At 41.3% G+C, this 17,588-nt stretch overlaps 2 protein-coding genes across 2 annotated transcripts; both read right to left on the minus strand.

Annotated features, from left to right (window-relative positions):
- Positions 1-468: 468 nt before the first annotated feature.
- Positions 469-10,570, minus strand: si:ch73-40i7.5 (amyloid-beta A4 precursor protein-binding family A member 3). The gene is made up of 11 exons (XM_005934872.3): positions 10,265-10,570; positions 7,347-8,352; positions 6,973-7,003; positions 6,738-6,883; positions 6,419-6,505; positions 4,674-4,850; positions 3,421-3,600; positions 2,337-2,549; positions 1,558-1,677; positions 1,208-1,348; positions 469-1,122 (listed from the first exon to the last, which is right to left on the minus strand). The coding sequence occupies exons 2-11, from the start codon at positions 8,337-8,339 to the stop codon at positions 1,051-1,053; spliced, it is 2,160 nt and encodes a 719-aa protein (XP_005934934.1). The 5' UTR covers positions 8,340-8,352; positions 10,265-10,570; the 3' UTR covers positions 469-1,050.
- A 951-nt stretch (positions 10,571-11,521) lies between these two features.
- Positions 11,522-14,508, minus strand: pex11g (peroxisomal biogenesis factor 11 gamma). The gene is made up of 5 exons (XM_005934871.3): positions 14,307-14,508; positions 13,765-13,962; positions 13,504-13,682; positions 12,748-12,810; positions 11,522-12,634 (listed from the first exon to the last, which is right to left on the minus strand). Exons 1-5 carry the CDS (start codon positions 14,367-14,369, stop codon positions 12,406-12,408), a joined length of 732 nt encoding a protein of 243 aa, XP_005934933.1. The 5' UTR covers positions 14,370-14,508; the 3' UTR covers positions 11,522-12,405.
- Positions 14,509-17,588: the final 3,080 nt, after the last annotated feature.

Genomic DNA, 17,588 nt, shown 5'->3' on the forward strand with positions numbered 1-17,588 from the left:
TTTGTGTCCTTTCATTTTAAGGTGGCAATTTGGGTCTTCTTCCAGACCTCTGCAAAGCCATGACACAGCCAAACAACCTGTACTTAGAGTTGTTTAAACTGATGATCAAACAAGAGTATTGTCAAACAAATCCTTAGGCTAGCAAAGAGAAACTCCAAATTGTATTTAATCACAATTCTAACAAGAATAGGTATTGACCTTCTCAATTTGTTAGACATTGTAGAACCCTACACTGCACTTCTTAAAAGATTTAAGTGGGTATGTTTATATTTGACCCTTGTGGATCAGAGAAAATTCAAAATTCAACAAGTCATTAGAGATATAAGCAGTACAATCATTCTACTCTGGAAAAAGAACACTGCAAAGAATTAATTCAAAGCCCAAAATTACCACAACATTTATACCTGTGATGAGTTTATGTAAACTTCTGACCATCAATGATTCAATAAAGCATATCAAGATATTTTCTTATAGATCATTTTAATGAATGTTGAGAACAGTAAAATCTTAAAAATATATGCATCTCTCTATCAAATAAGGCAGTCTCTTAATGTTGCATATCTGCTTCATGTTCGACACAGTCAGAGAAGCTAGTGTATGTGCATGTGAGGGGCTGGAAGTACATCACAATGACAGCCACAGACCCTTTGTCCTGATTCAGCGAGGTCCCCCTCTTCAAGCAAATTTACCTCAGGCACACTGGTGCCACACGACAGGCTGGAAGACTAATGAAGTACAGTGTTTCTGACGCTGCTCACCACTAAGTACGTAAGCAAAGTAAAAAAAGCATTACTGCATCTCAGCTACTGCCTGAAATGTAAATATGTGATAAATACAAATGAAGAGCTATTATCTATCCCTGTCATTTTAAAATCGCACTTTCATATTCAGATGTTCTTATTGTCCTAAAAACATGCAAAACTGATCCAGTTTGCAGCTTTCAGTGGTGTCACAACAGCCTGTAACACACTTGCATAATATTTTCAGTTTGGCAAAAGCTCATGAAGTTTGAATACTGAAGAATTTTTGTCCAGGTGAAACAGGAAGTGCTCAGAGAAACACTGGCTGCTCTTGTCCTGTTAACAGTCGATACGTTGAAGCTGGCATCGTCTTCAGGTGGATCTGCACAGACAGAGAGAAGTGTCATTTTAAAGTGTAATGAACTTGATTATGTTATTGTGAATGTAAGCATTAGATTACGTCTCACCTCCCCTACAGCGTTTGTCAGAATCTGGATGATCTTATCATGGGGCGTTGCAACGACGCTCTGCCCGTTGATTTCAATGATGCGGTGCCCGACGCGGATTCCTCCTCTCTCTGCTATACCACCCCGCATCAGACTGCAAATCTGCAACCCAAGGACAGAAAACTGCATGTTTATAGTTCAGAATAATTTACTTGTACCGAGTGCTACCGACCTTTTAATCCAAACACGTTAATCTCTTAAAGCTATCTGGTAAAAACACTGTTGTTCTATTGCTGGTTGCTGCAGGCTCAGCGCCAAGCTGAAGGGGTACGTCACATAATGACAGATGTGAAATATGGATGCGGACGTACAATGCCATCTTCCACGCTGAAGCCCAGCTGAAATTTCGGATCTGGTCTCCTGATAATTGCCATGGTGACGGGAGGACAGTGGACGATGCTGAGCCTCACATACTTCTTGCTTTTCTGATCCTAAGTGGGGAAAAAAAGGTGAAACAACAAAAAGGGAGGCTCGATCCAGAGTTAGAGCAGTAAAACTTTACTGAGGAAAATATGCAAACTATTCACCCAAGTGTACCTTTTCACCAAAAGTTATTTCTTTTTGTAATAACTTTTGTGAACGTTTACGACATGTTTTCATCATTACAAGCCTAACATTGGACATTTTATTGGGGTCAAATTGAAGGAAAAGTATGTGCAGGAAGGTGAAACCAGGGATTGCAGCACAATAAGGGTTTTATCTTCATTACTTTAGTTTAATGATCAGTGGAGGCCAAAATTATAAAGGAAACTAAAGTTGATAAACTGCACAGCATTAAGTAACTATCGTATTGTGTCTTTGATTAAGAGTTTCAAAGGTATAAACTTCTGTCAACTCGAAACAACGAAAATGTTTGAAACACTGAATATCAGCAGCAAGTTTTGCTTTAACAGTTTAAGTTGACAGATGCTAATGTTGGTCCTGTGTGGACCTACAGTGCCACCTGGTGATCCTAACTTGCATATACAGCACAGTAAAGGCATTTAATCTGCAGCACAATATGTTTCTTTTGTTGTTGTTGATGCCTTTCTTCTCAGCTTTATTATGACCACTGAAATTTGAAGTTTGTGTCATTGTGTGTCCTACTTACGCGGATGATGTTCTGGCAGGTGGTGATGGGCAGACCCACGAGGCTTGTCCCGTTGATGGACATGATGCGGTCCCCGATGCTGAGCTCACCACAGCGTTCAGCTGGGCCTCCGTGGAGGAGGTTGGCCACCACCACTGTGGGGAGGATAGAGCCCCAGCCCGACTCCACCACCGCCAGTCCCAAGATCTCCCCCGGAGCCTTGGTCATGATTACCTGATCCACAGACACAGAGAGACTTGTAATATATCAGTGGTTGTTTTAATTAGAGCTCGTTTTTTTTTTTTTGGCTTGTTTTTTTTTCTCTCCTGCAACACCTTCTATTAATACTTAGAACCACTAAAGGAAAGCCCCTGCACACTTCTAAACAACATGACGAGATAAGGAAATAATAGATGAGGTGCAGATAATATAAATAACAAACAGCTGTGCATATATAAAACACACACTTTGAAGTGTGAAGTCTGAAGCAAACTGCAGACCATCTTGTGATGGGATCACACCTGCTGATCCCATCACAAGCTGTCAGACCATAATCACCCACAAACCCAGTCTTTGCTTTAAAACTCTGCTGCACACCTTTAAAGATTTGTGAATGCATCTTGCACGGTTCTGACTCTTGTGTTGAAAATACCTGTTCAAACAGGTATTTGCAAATTTGCCAAATCTACCTTTGTGCTACTTTAGGACAACATGATGACACATTTGGGCATTTTGATACATGATTTGCAGTAAAAGGGGGGCCTGCTTTGGAATAAATTGAACACGTTGGCTAATTAGTCACTGGTCTATCTCAGTGAAACTTTGAGCACCTTCAGCTCCACCTTTTAGTCAGTGCCACCATCTCGAAACCATACATCATAGCAGGTCTCCTTGTAAACGTTCCCTTTCACTCTTGCTGCTATCCTCCTGTCAAAAATCAGCCCTGACACTTGTCTCCACCTGCTCCACCCTGCCTGCACGCTCTCCTGCACCTTTAATTTGCTCTGTGTGCTGCCTTGGTTAGTCCTTTAACTACACAAGCCAAAATTATAAGTCAGCTGTATTTTGTGTGGGTGGCCTTGCAACCACAATCCCTCCTGCTTACTTCTCTGAGGTTTTGAGAGTCAGAGAAGTGGGCCAAGTCTCCGTTGTAGAGTTCCTGACTTTCCAGGTAGTCGCTGTACTCGCCGGGCCTCAGATCGCTGGCCTTGATACCGTTGGCCTGGAGGAACTGCTGGTAAGCCACTCCAAACGCCTGCCCGATAGCCTGGGCTATGATCTGAGCCTGCAAACAGGAGGAGACAGACAAAACTGAATCAGGGTTCAGCACTGTTGTTACAGTCGTGTCTACTCTACATTTAAATGCTAGGGGCATTTGTTAAACAAATTTTTCCCTAGACTTTTCCTTAATCCTCCATTTAAATACTAACAAATCAAAGCAAATGTGTTCGTTTGTAAAGACAAGCAGCCAAAGGGTCATACAACTTGATACCAGAGCATCAACACAAAACACTATCTTTAATGCATTTTATCTGAATTTCTCTGTGAAGTTCTTGCTACACACATATAGCATCTGCTGTAAACATGAGTTAATGAAAGTATTTTGAAATGATCTTAAACACGTTAAATAAGCTCAGTTTGAAAAAGCTCTGAGCAGACGCGGTCACAGCCTTCAGCATCCCAGAGCTAATTAGCTTCTAAAGGAAGCTCTTCCTCCCATTCAGTGTCGCCAACTGTGGGAAACTGGGACGAGAGCCAGACGGTTTTGACATTGAGGAGAACTCAGTGGTTGTCTGAGGAAGGAAACCAGGCCAGCCAAGCTGAAGCTGAAACTGCTGTCAGCAACCGACTTGGCAATTTAATAAGAGATGCAAGAGCGTGCAGGGCGGGAGATGCCAAGATACTGAACGCTACATCTATTTACATTATACTGCGCTGCCATTTGAGTGAGGGTGTTCCGCAAGGACATGCGGTAACCAGTCTGTGGGCAAAAGTATGTGACTAGGAAATCTAGAAGAGTTCAAAGGGGCTCTGGGAGAGTCCAATGTCAATTTTAGCGATCTTAGACACATTTTAATGCCATATATTTCACCATGTACCTTATTTACGGCATGCTTAATGTGTTTAAACATGCAGTAACCATGCAGCAAAACTGTGTAATTAGAAATGAAAGACCAATATAACAATGAGGCCTCGCTGGACTTGTAAATGAGCTGTTTGGCCAGCAACCAAGCTTCCTGAAAAGCTCTGCTTGGAATCCAGAAATCAAAATATGAGTGCTAAGAAGGAAAGCATCATGCTGATTGCACATTTCTAGTATATGAACACCATATAAAACCCTCCAGTTGACTGACTCACATCCTCAGAGGAGAACACATGGCAGATCATCAAGCACTTCTTTGCAGATGATGACGAAGAGTTTGAGTCGGTGTCACCATCTTGCCCTTTACGTTTCCTTCGTGCCATCAAGACCACGATGTTGTCGATGTCAGCGATGTAAGAGATCATCTGCAGAGCGTGATCCATCATGGCTTCCTGCAAACAGGACATGACGGTGGTTAAGATAAGAAACAAAGACAGGGAGAGCGAGCACGAAGGTCTGGTTTGGAACCAGCATCGAGTTTAAACCTCCTGCAGATAGGTATTACTTAACATTTTTCCTCTTAGAAGCCTCTCTTGTTAAAGACATTTTTACAGAACTACAGGAATTATATGATAAAGATTGGTGTGTTTGAGAGAGCACATCCCGAAGGGAAGCCCAGGCCTTTATCAAAGTAAATTTGAAATTAAGGAAGTTCCTCATTCTGTGTCTTCAAGCAAAGCAGGATTGTCTGTGCACCCTCACCTCATCAAAACCATTTCTCCAGGACAAATATGTTATCAAGTTAATGTACCAAACCACTGACCTAGCAGACAAACATACAGACCGAAGGCAAACCACAAACCAGGCGCCTAAGATTAATTCAGGACCGAAACTAACTTGGATGAGAATTCTGAAAAAATGAAAGTAAAGACTGTTGTTTGTTAACATGGAAGCTGGTGGAGCGTTCTTTACGTGAATCAGAAGTGCAATTTCCACAAATATTTGTCTTTGTTTTACATCAAAGTAATTTATAAATGTAATTTTCATTTTACTTTTTATGCCTCATCTGTGTCCTAAATGACAACTTTGGATAATAAACATATATCGCTTGGAAGTAAAAACACTGAATAAGAAAACCATTCATCTTCACATCCATCACTGCAGAATGGAGCAAATGCAAATGGAGCAATGACAGTAGATGACCTACTTCTACTCTCCTAACAATTCAGTAGAAAAAAAAAATAGCTTCTACTAGAGGCCTCATATTAAATCACCACCCAATTCTATATTAAGGATTCCTGCAGCGAGAGCTCAGCTTGAATATGAACATCAAGGAGTGCAATGCTGCTTTGTGTAATAAAAAGTCACCAGCTGTGTTGGGCATGTTTTCAGATGTTTACAACCTCAAGTCTGACAACTTTTTAACACATTTAGCTAAAGTTCATTCTCTCAGAGTACATTTAGGTTTTTGTCTTCATGTATATAAAACTATTACTTAATTATTGTGTAAAATGTCAAGTGACACTATTTTTCCCCAAATGCTTTATGCTATAAGTTAAAGACTGTGCAGGGTTAGGGTGGAACCCCAACAATCTGATGACCCCCTTGGCGACACTGGGAATGAAAAAATCCCTTTTACCAGGAAGAGACCTCCTCCGACAGAACAATGCTCAAGAAGGGGCGGCCAAACCAGAACGAAACAGAGAGACAGAAGACAAAACTAATGGCATGCAGCAGTGATGTATAAACAGGAGTGACAGGAGGCGAGAGGAAAATGCTCAGTGCTTCAGCAGCGTTAACTAAGGGATGGTTCGGGGTCACCTGATCCATCATCAAACTATGAGCTTTAACAGTTTAAAGCCTGTTTCTGTCTCTCGAATCCAAACTGGGTGCTAATTCCACAGGACAGGAGCCTGGTAGGCCCCAGGTAGGTCTACAGTCTTAGAGAGAAGTGAGGTCTTATGATATGAGGAGATACAAGAGAGGAAAATGAATGTATGTGGTCAGATGAGTGCAGTACCTGCGTGTCAGTAGTGAGCACTTTGATTCTTTGAGTAGAAATGAACAGATCCACTTCTGTCATTGGTTGGGACTCTCCTTCTGGAGCCTAAAAGAACCACAGAAAACACTCTCATATTTAACCTTAGAGGACAGGTACACCACATGTCTATCCTTAACTTAATAATGACATCCCACCTACTTTAAAACAGGTATGTTTAATAAGAAAAAAAAAATCCTTCACTACAACTATAAAACCAGATTTAACATCATCAACCAATGCATTGCACAGCCAGATCATGATAAAAGGTGCATATTTGGTTATTTTGTTTTTAAAGCACCTTTATTCGGTCCACAGCCTCCTGAGCCTGGGCCATACGAGCGTTTGTAGACGGGTTCCTCTCTGATTTGATCTGAGTGGAGCCAAGATACTTGGCACCAAAAATCACTCCATCCAAAAGGTCTTCAGGATCACAAGGACCAGGCACTAAAACATTAGCACATATTACATTAGATATTTGACAAATGTCAAATTTCAGTGAATAATAATAATAATAATAATAATAAGTGACTCACCATCTTTATATGAAGGCTGGTCATCAGCACTCTGCAAAGAAGGCACACACAGCAAATTAGTGAATTTAAGTCCATGAAAAACTGAAAGTGCTTCAGATAAGTTCAGTGATGGGTTAGCTGGTGGTAGGAAAAAAAAAGTATTCTGATTATCGTTTTAGTGTTGCTAAGAGAACAAAGACAGCTGAAGTCAGGACAGATGTGTGGTAGCTCTGGAAACCAGTGATGACTGTGTTATTTTTGACATTATATAGCTTCATTAATCAGCTGAAAAAAAAAATAAAAAGCAAATATTGGATTAGTTAACTCATCATAACAAAAACGATGGATGACCAAACGTCTCCACCCTTATTATTAGTTTTAGTAACAGCACCAACCTGCTCGCTCTCTGCAGTAGCTTCTTCCTCTGGAGGCTGCTCTCCCAGCTTCATCCACACTGGCTCGGGATACTCATCATCAGGCAGTGAAGTGAGGGAGTCATCCCTGTGCCGTTGGTGCTGACCATTCCCGTGATGCCTCCAGAACCTCTGTGCATCCTCCTGGCTGTAGGAAACTGACACCACGGCGTCCACGTCCCCTCTGTGCGGCAGAGAGGTAGGGCGGGGTGTTGCGCCTATCTCTGTGCACTGCAGCATCCCCAGCAGGTCTCTCTGGTGGCTTTCAGAGAAGAGCAGCCCTTTGGTTTCAGCGCTGTCCTCTTTTATTGAAGAAGGAGCACATGCTTCCAGCTCAGACCGCCTAGAGTAATGATGATTTGATGGCATCCGATGACTGGGATGCGGCTCTTCCTCCATTAGTTGGAGCTGACTGAGCAGGGTGTGGATATGCATATGGTCTTCATCATTTGATCTCCTTTCAGCAGCCTCCTCTTCACCTCTCTTGTTCTTGTGGAGATCAACATCCCCCAATGTCACCACTGCTTGATCTTCCTCTGCGTCCTTAAAGCCCTCAGCCCTCAATACTCTCGCACCTGCTTCAGCCTCGTCTGTCGATTTCGCCTCGACATCCTCAGCAGGTTGCTTAACGTTTCCGACAAGATCCAGCTGGTTCACGTCGACTGGAGTCAAAATGTTTCTCTCAACCAAAGGAAGCGATACTGACTCACCCAGATCTGCCTTGTCGAGACAGTCAGCTGAGGTGGGAAGGCTGGCATCATCCAGATCGTCTGCTGAACCAGCTTCGCTAGAGGTGTCTGACCTCCAGTCTAAAGGTGGAGGCTCGATCAGGTTGTACGAATCCAGATCCTCTGCCTCTGAACCTGGCAGAGCTACTGCAGCCAGACTGCTGATCTCAACCCCCGAGGCTCCATGAACAAGAACCGGATCACACAGCAGGGAGTCTGCAGATGCAGGGAGGCAGTCTGAGTCCATTCTGTAAGAAAGCCTGTCAGAGAAAAACTGACATTACTGAGCTGAACAACTGGTGAAGTCAGAGATTTTAAGCCAAACTGAGCAAGCGCCTATCCCCATGCAGTTTTCCACACACAGGAGTGGATAATGGCACGTTGTTGAACCTGGTTATTAAAAAGCTGCAGGGAAAAGATGCTCATGCACGATTACTGCTTGTTGATTTTTCTTCAGCCTTCAATACAATTGAGCTTCATATTTGAATCAGAAAGCTTTTAGAACAGTTTGATTACAATATAAATCTGAATTATTGATTTTTTTTTTTACTTAAAGAGTCTGGCTGGCTCCATATTTATCTTTTTATCCTGTACACAAATATTGATCAAAGCAGATCTGAGATCAGGGTCATTTTAGAGAGTGCAGACGACTCAGTTATTGTCAGTCCGCTCCAGGATGACGACAAGTCGCACCTTTAATTAAACATATCTAAGATATGTCACTGACTCTAAGAAATGCACTCCTGTACAAGAGGTCACATCCATTAAGGGTCAGATGGTGGAACATGTTCAGTGTTATAAATATCTTGGAACAGTAGCTGAATTTCAAAGCAAATTAAGAAAGCTTTATCATTTCTACACTGATAGAATCATTATGACTTTATTTTAATGTGCTCTTATTGCAATCTGCTTTATCCTTGTCTTGGTTCGAGGTTTGTAAAGGACAGAAGTGGTCCAACATGCTGACTGGTGAACCACAGCATCCCTGAACACCAGACACTTACAGTGGTTCGCCGATTTACGAATCGTACCCTTTCCATTGTAAGTTTCAGTTCTTCCTTCTTGATGATAGTTTTGTGTAAAACAACAATGTTTAAAAATAGCTTTGTTCCAGAAGCCATCACTCAGAAGAACAAATCATAGCGTTGTTACTTTGTGGGGTACATGGTGCTCAAAATTATTATTAGCTCTTGCTTTCTGTATTTTGTACCTTGCTTATCTGTTGCTTCTCTCCATTAAAATACCTCATGACTGGTGAGCAGCTCTGCCTAACAATACAAATAAATTATGCCGAGCCTCAACCAGACTCACAATTCACATGAGCTACCTCCAAAACACTGTTATTAAATATCAGATCTACACAATGTGTTTATAGTTTCCAGGCTGCATCAGCATGACTGCCTTAGCGAAAAAGTATGCACCATCTATGCACCCTCTTGTCCTCGTTTACCCACAAACACCGAAATAGAAAAATCCGTCTCAGGCTTATAGAAAACATCATGCACTCGAAGAGCATGCAGGCCTATAGTGCAACATCCAACAGGCGCAGGGAGCACAGTCCTTCACATCCCTGCATCTTAGAAATAAAAACTATCAAACAACTATAAATAACAACCATGTAATTTATTACACCATAAAGATTAGCACCATGGTAATATCAAAACACACCAAACCTAATTTAATAAATGCCATATTTATTAATTATGGTCCTTACTGGTAAAATGTTTTTAATAAACAAGACTCGGGACTCGTCAGCTACTATATTTAAGTCTTTTACTATATTTAACATGTACGTGATCCATCTGGCAGTGCCGTGCATTAAAGAAAAGTTTATGATCCCTCCTTCTTGTACAGATAAGCACACAGATCAGATCTTTTCGACGACGCATCTTTCATGGCGTGAATAATCCACCGTTAGATCAGATAATCATGGCATGTTATTAAAAACACTGGCGCGGTAGTGGAAACAACTGACAGCAGGGTAAAACACACAAACAAGCGAAAATTATTTTCAGGGTGCGAGAAAGACGTGAGTTTGGCTAACCGAAGTTAGCAGTTGAAGCAGCCTCAGGCTAACAGCAAAGCTAGCATTTGCTTAACAGCAGCAGTACTAATATTTCAACAATTCAATCAAAATATGAGAGTACAAGCGGCTAAAGGAGAAGTTTTCACCTGATATTTTAAATCTCTGTCGCTCTCTTTGTGTCCACACTCAGACTCCCGTAGGTGCCACGACAGATGAGTTGACGTGGTTTGGAATTTGAACGTTTTCCAAAACTCTGGCTTCGTTTTATTCTTCATACTAATAATACCGACACTGTTAAATTCAGCAATGTCACATACTCCGAAGATGAGACACTTTTAGTGTTTAAAGCAGAGTTTGCCACTCATTGTTGCTGCTGTTGCCGACTGACAGCTTTTATTTTTCGGCTGACTCTGTAGTCGTGCTGCGTTCACGTGCTACCGCAGCGTCTCACATCGCCACGAGATAGTTTGTTCTTCTTTTAGTTTCTTCTTCCTCTTTTGCAAATTGTGCAAGTCTACACAAATGGCTGGACCACGAAGGGCTACAGTCAAATTTCTAAACAACTGATCACAAAAAAACCGTGTACTTTAACCAAATTAAACACACGACACTTACAAAAACCTAACGACGTAGAAGTAATTGGAATATTATATGAATGTGTTTATAAATACAGTTTATGCAGTATTGGGGTCTAATGTGGCAGAATAAAATATTAATCTTATATGTAGGAGTGTAGTAGTAGTTACAAACTCATTTATTTTATTGTTCTTTAGCACTTGAAAGCAACGCTCACCTACGCTGACGTCAACGGGATTTACGTTCAAGTCCCGCTCAATCAAACGTCGAATTTTTGATCGCGAAAGAAGGAAACTTACAATTATTTTACGTGCATTTGAGTTTATATTTCAAACGGATTTTACTTAAAACGGTCACATAAGAGACATCATGAAAAGCTATTAAATTCAAGTGCTTATCCCCCCCCCCCCACACACACACACAATTTGGCCCATGAATGAATAAATGAATGAAATTCTATACAAATGTATTTACAGGAGTGCCTGGCCTTTTGGGGTTAGACTGCTGCCACTTCTCAGATCCTGGTTAAGTGGCACAAAATAAAGGGATGGAAACTTCGCCCAAAATCTACCCCCACGAGAACTTGTGTACTTTATTAAATGATCTGAGAAGACAAACAATTTAACATTTTATTTTATTTCTTGAAAAAGATAATTTTGTTCCTATGATATAAAATTATATTACATTTAAATTAGCACACATTTCAGACACATTCTATTTCATTTCACCAGTCATACAAACATCATCGTTAGCGGACAAAACCACATTCAAACATTTGGACTTTGAGTGGTAACTGTGTGGTAATGTTTTTTTTGTTTTGTTTTTTAAATGAAACTGAGATACTTCTCCAGTTCTGTGACAGCTCTTCAATGCCTGGGAAACTCATTAACCAACCTGGTTGATACAGTGTGAACTCGAGGACGTAACGCGTTGGAAAAAACCTGATTTTAAAAATGACTGAATGCGGGACTGAAGTTGAAACAGCTCAGTCACCACATTCATAACACGCAATACTATATTCACAGTTTGTATGATTCTATGCTATATTTAAAGCCAGGTGCGTGGAGTGTGTCTTAAAGGCAATCATTTACAATCCCATTCCAGAGTGCAGACTGGGAGAGGCTCCAGCCTCCTGGTGAAACTGAGCTGGATAAGCAGTTAAGAAGCTGGGTGGACGTATTCCAGAGTGAAGCTGACCATTAAACAGGAACTTTAAGGCTATGTTACCACTGGTGTTTCCTCAAGAATCAAACTGTGACCTGCCTGACCTTTCTTCTGTTTTGATGATTCTTTAGACAAAATCATTAAAAACAAAAGACAAAGAAAAAAGTTTTACAGCAGAAGTTCCCTCTTGTTGACCTCAGGGTCGTTAGGGCTTGAATTTACTGCTGAACCTGTTTAGTGTAGTGAAATGAACAGTAGAGCTTAATGATATTTCTCATGACTAAAATGTCCAAGTGTAAATCAAAAGCTACTAAATTGAATACGAGTTGGCAAATTCATCAAGAGATCTTTAATTACTCCTAATTAAGCACAAGTGCAGTGACTTTTTTTTGCTTTTAAAGCAGTAATAGGCCACAATTTAATTTATGTGCTTGTTGCTACAAGCTACAGGACTGCAGTTAATCTCCACAGACAGTCTGACTGGAGTCTAATCATTTTCCACTATTATCCATAAATCCATCAGTCGTTTAGTGTTGCCATCTCTTCCTCACTCTGGTGAAGACTGTGTAGTGTCCGACTGATCACCGCTACCGGCATTCATCTGGATCAAACCAATCAGAGAGGACGTGGTGCCCATCAGCCCCACCAGCCAGTTAGGGAAACGTCCTGCCCACAGGAAGCCGGGCGGCATCCAGTGAATGGCGTTACTGAGGTCAGCCATGCTGCTGAGGATGGACAGCAGCTCCCCTCGCATCTGCCGGCGGAGCTGAGAGCGACTGCAGGAGAAAACGTGTGGTTTAACCTTTCATAACCGGTCAGTCCCTCTCTATGTTACTGTAACTGTGCTTAGAAACACACGAGACAACAGAAAGAAAACTGAATCAAATACCTGTTTCTGCCTTCGTGCCTCTTCTTCAGCTTCTTCCTCAGCAGCAGAAGAACTCGGAGCGATCTAGAGGACAAATGATTCACATCGTACATCAACTCACACTGCAAGGGTTTGATGTCTGCTTCAGTGCTCAGACTTAAAACATGCTTCACAGGTTTCTCTACAAACTGCATGAAATAACAGATGAGATAAAAAAGAAAGAGGGTCTGGAAAATAAACAAAGCTCTAAGCTGAGGAAAAAAAGAGATGGGATAATGAAATTAACCCGGCATCATTATTGATTTTCCATAATGTAATTCAATTTAACCTGACGCACACCCCCCGGAGAAATGCTACAGAAACTACATGTTGGGTTGACGCATATCACAATGACTGTGCCGTGAAAGGTTGTGGTTGTAGGGACAGAAGGAGTTTCTGGTCATTATGTAAGTAGGACGTAGAAGTGCTTGACTTAATCTCTCTCTGACTTTCCTCTCACATCCCCCTCCCCTTTCAGTTCCCACTGAAGATTTATGGATTTGAAAAAGGCACAAATTCACCAGAAAAAGGGCTAACACAGAGAGACAGATACGGGCTGTTTGTCTATGCATGTTCTTTAAAGGAGCTCTGGCCAGCAGATGTCCTGCATACATTTACAGCTGCAGAAAAACTACATAAGACTCCTTCTTTCTGGCCTTTAAAAAACAAAAATAAGAAAAGCATGCCATAAAGGCAGCATTAGAAAAGTAATGTATGGATGTGAACAGGTGATCTCACCTGAGGATTCCCAGCAGCAGTGAGGTTCCCCACAGCACTGTGCTGAACAGCCACCACTTATCGGACTTCACTCTGATGAGCTCGGCGTCGGCGGCCCAGGCGATGTGTTCACAGGGGTAGTACAGCTGGTCCGCCACGTTGTTCAGCACGGATATCCAGCGCACGGCCGCGTCCTCCTCCTTGGAAAGACGTGCAACAAGCGTTACAGTGGGATTTACAGGCTAGCACAGAGTGATGCAGTGCATACGCTGTGTGAATCACCCCATTTCCAAACCCGTAGCTGTGGGAGTAGGCCAGCATGGAGAGGTCATCGAACAACCTGAGCACCGTCCTGCAGTGACTGAGCTGAGCAGAAAACAGCAGCAGGCTTTTCCCGAGCCGCTGGGACCGGACATCTGCCTCTGCTCTCCGGGAAAGAACTCCTCCAACCAGCTGGGATCCATAACACACTGTCCTGATCTGCAAAGAAGACAAACAGAGACTTGTGGGTAGCTTTTTATTATTATTTAAAATCAGAAAGGACATTTTATTGTCAGAGATTTAGTGAATGTGTGGACTTCAGGCAGACATACTTTACTAGGCTGATGCTTTAAATTTAACTAACGCAGAGCATGTTTGCTCATTGCTCTTAAGTAATGTAACAACACCAAATATGAGCAGTTTCTATAGAACCACAGTCTAGTACTTACATATCAGTCTCCACTTGGCATCCACTTCGTAAGCGTGTAACCACTGTTTTTATTAATGGTTTATACCGAGTGAAACACTTTAAACAGATACAATGTGACCGAGTGAATACTCACGACTTTATCTCTGCCTCTGTAGGACTCCAGCAGCTGCACCAGAGACTCCAGAGACCGCTGCATGTCTGCTCCGCTCTGTCGAAGCGCTGCTAGATTTATAAGAAAGTCTATTAGGCCAACACCATCTCCAGTTAGATTTGCTGTTTTTGCTCGTGATCTGTTCCCTCAGCTGGACTTTGAAACAGGAAGCACCCAAAGCAGACTCAAGTAGAAGATCGTCGATTCAATCGAGCGTCTCCTTCGTTCGGCCAGGAGCTGGAATTGATTAAAAATAAATAAATAAATAAATGGTGTGTGTGTGTGTGTGTGTGTGTGTGTGTGTGTGTGTGTGTGGGGTGGGGCTGACACAATATTATGCTGTGGATTAATGTCAAATGTAAATATACTAAATGTCTGCAAATATGCAAATCAAATTAAAATCATTTTCTTTAAAGTAGCACACTTAAGTAAAAGCAAGTACAACCACCACGAAACAACACCACTAGCTATCGATCTACCCCCCCTGCCCTCCATCCAGGATCTGTACCTCTCAAGAACCAGGAAACGGGCAGGGAAAATCATCACAGACCCCTCACACCCTGCACACAGACTTTTTGATCTGCTGCCCTCTGGCAGACGGTACAGAAGCCTGCAGACCAGGACCACCCGACACAGGAACAGTTTCTTTCCCCTCGCCATCTCCCTTCTTAACAGTTGACCTGTCACACTGCTCCCACTGCCAGACTGCAGCTGCACCTTATGTACATTTTGTAGTATTCATTCCACCTCATTCATTTCTGTATTTTATGTATATAAGTTTAGATTCGTTATTTATAGTTGGTTTACACAGCTTTGTGTATGTATGTGTAATGTGTATATATAGACACGTGTGTGTGTGTGTGTGTGTGTGTGTGTGTGTGTGTGTGTGTGTGTGTGTGTGTGTGTGTGTGATTTACATTGCTGTGCTTGAGAGCCACCATCTACCGGAACCAAATTCCCTGTATGTGTCTGCACATATACTTGGCCAATAAACACGATTCTGATTCTGATTCTATCTATCTATGATATATTACAGTACTGTAATTATATTTTTGTTTCTGCGATGGTTAATCCACTTGCATGTGCAAGCTCTAATTGAAATTATATTTTTAACGATAAAATATTATTATAGTTATTATCCATGAATTTTCAAATTTACAGTTTTACAAAAACCAACCAAAAAAAAAAAAAAAAAAAAACGAAACAAAACGAAGAAGCGTGAAATAAAGTAAAGCACAACATTATTGTTGTTTTGATGAAGAAATTAAAGTTACTTACTTTCATTGCTGAACATTGTTAGGATGCCTGGGTCGTTGACCCAGGGTTTTGAGTTTATTTTATTATTTATCATTTCTATTCTTTGGTTTCTTCGTTAGAGTTATGTCTTATGGTTTATGTCTCTGTGTAATCCTTAGTTGCTATATCCCCGTGTCCAGTCAGTGTCTGTCTGCCCTGGTACCATGTCTTTGTTCCCTTCGTTGCAGTGCCTGCATGTGAGTCTGTCTTTAGTTCAGTCTGTGTTAGTTTTCCCCTTTTTTATTTTGAAGGTCCATGTCTGATGTTAATGTATCTGGTTTTGCTTCCCCTTGTCTCGTTAGGCCTGATTTGCCCCAGCTGTGTTTCCCTCCTGTTACCTATTCCCTGATTGTTCCCTCTGTGTATTTAAGCCCTGTGTTTCTCTCTGTCTGTGTTGCGATCTACCCTTATCTAGCTGTGTGGTCTGTCTGTGTAAGCGTATTCCTAGTTTTGATACCCTCTTGAGTTCAGCATTAAAGCTGTGTTTTGAGTTACTCTCCGGAGTCTGCACTTTGGGTCCTTCTCCTGCCTTCACACAGCCGTCACATAACAAACATAAAATTAGTAGTCTGATATCATGGTTGTCTTAAAGTCCAGCGGGCTGCCTTAGGGGATGAAAACGGAAATTCAGTTTGTTATTAACTTCATAAATAGTGGTATCATTTTTACTTTAAGTTTTCTAAAGATTTCTAAAATATGGCTGTATTTTTTATTTTATTAGCATGAGGAGGGATTTGTTTGTATGTTTATTGTGACTGGGCTTTCCACATTTCTCTGTCTCAACCAGCATCAACAAAATGATAATAAAAATAAGAATAAATAAGAGCCACAGGTAGAAGCATTTGGACAGAAACTAAAAACTAAATAACAAATATTCAGCCCAGACAGAAAGTATTTGGACATTTTGAATATTTTTGTTGTTCTTCAGTGTCTCTGCTTAAACACATGCATTGTTGACATAAATGATGAGCTTTAAATCAGTTTTGGAAGAACTTGAATGACTTCAAATATAGTTTAATATTTGTTAGTTTTTTTTTTCAGCATTATGAATATTGTTGCATTAAGAGGGTTTAATTTAAAGAATAAATAAGTATCAGTACAAACTAAGCATTTCTTAATAAAAAGCAAACATCTATAAATATTTATGGTTTATGACTGTGGATGAAAGGAAAATACTTTTAGACGAGATGGACATAAACCTCATTCTGTCTGCAAAGCGCTTCTCGAGTGTTCTGCAGGATGCAGGTGAGAGGTTTCACCACAAGATGGAAACAGAAACAAAGGCCTGTGTGTTGTTCCTGGAGTATTTAAAAGTAGAATGGGAGGCAGAGCCTTCAGTTTTCAGGCCCCTCTTCTGTGGAACCAGCTTCCAGTTTGGATTCAGGAGACAGACACTATCTCTACTTTTAAGATTAGGCTTAAAACTTTCCTTTTTGCTAAGTTATATAGTTAGGGCTGGACCAGCCAGGTGACCCTGAATCCTCCCTTAGTTATGCTGCAATAGGTGTAGGCTGCTGGGGGATTCCCATGATGCACTGGGCGCTTTTTCCTCACTCACTTTGTGTTAATAGACCTCTCTGCATTGAATCATACTTGTTACTAATCTCTGTCTCTCTTTCACAGCATGTTTTTTATCCTGTCTTCCTTCTCTCACCCCAACCGGTCCCGGGAGATGGCCGCCCCTCCCTGAGCCTGGTTCTGCTGGAGGTTTCTTCCTGTTAAAAGGAAGTTTTTCCTTCCCACTGTTGCCAAAGTGCTTGCTCATAGGGGGTCATTTGATTTTGGGGTTTTTCTCTGTATGTATTATTGTAGGGTCTACCTTACAATATAAAGCACCTTGAGACTGTTGTTGTGATTTGGAGCTGTATAAATGAAATTGAATTGAATAGAACTGCTGAGTTATTTCAGCTTTGATGTAAAATGGTAAATGGTAAATGGCCTGTATTTGTATAGCGCTTTACTAGTCCC

Source organism: Haplochromis burtoni, unplaced genomic scaffold (assembly GCF_018398535.1).
Source record: "Haplochromis burtoni strain Fernald_Lab_line unplaced genomic scaffold, NCSU_Asbu1 Contig_189, whole genome shotgun sequence".
Lineage (NCBI taxonomy): Eukaryota > Metazoa > Chordata > Actinopteri > Cichliformes > Cichlidae > Haplochromis > Haplochromis burtoni.

Coding starts and splice junctions, on each gene's coding strand:
- si:ch73-40i7.5 (XM_005934872.3), bottom strand. CDS start 8,339: ATGGACTCAGACTGCCTCCCTGCATCTGCAGACTCCCTGCTGTGTGAT. Junction 6,884..6,972: donor CCAGCCTTCATATAAAGATG/GTGAGTCACTTA, acceptor CTAATGTTTTAG/TGCCTGGTCCTTGTGATCCT. Junction 1,123..1,207: donor TGACAAACGCTGTAGGGGAG/GTGAGACGTAAT, acceptor CTGTCTGTGCAG/ATCCACCTGAAGACGATGCC.
- pex11g (XM_005934871.3), bottom strand. CDS start 14,369: ATGCAGCGGTCTCTGGAGTCTCTGGTGCAGCTGCTGGAGTCCTACAGA. Junction 13,683..13,764: donor GCTACGGGTTTGGAAATGGG/GTGATTCACACA, acceptor CGTCTTTCCAAG/GAGGAGGACGCGGCCGTGCG. Junction 12,811..13,503: donor CTGCTGCTGGGAATCCTCAG/GTGAGATCACCT, acceptor TTTGTCCTCTAG/ATCGCTCCGAGTTCTTCTGC.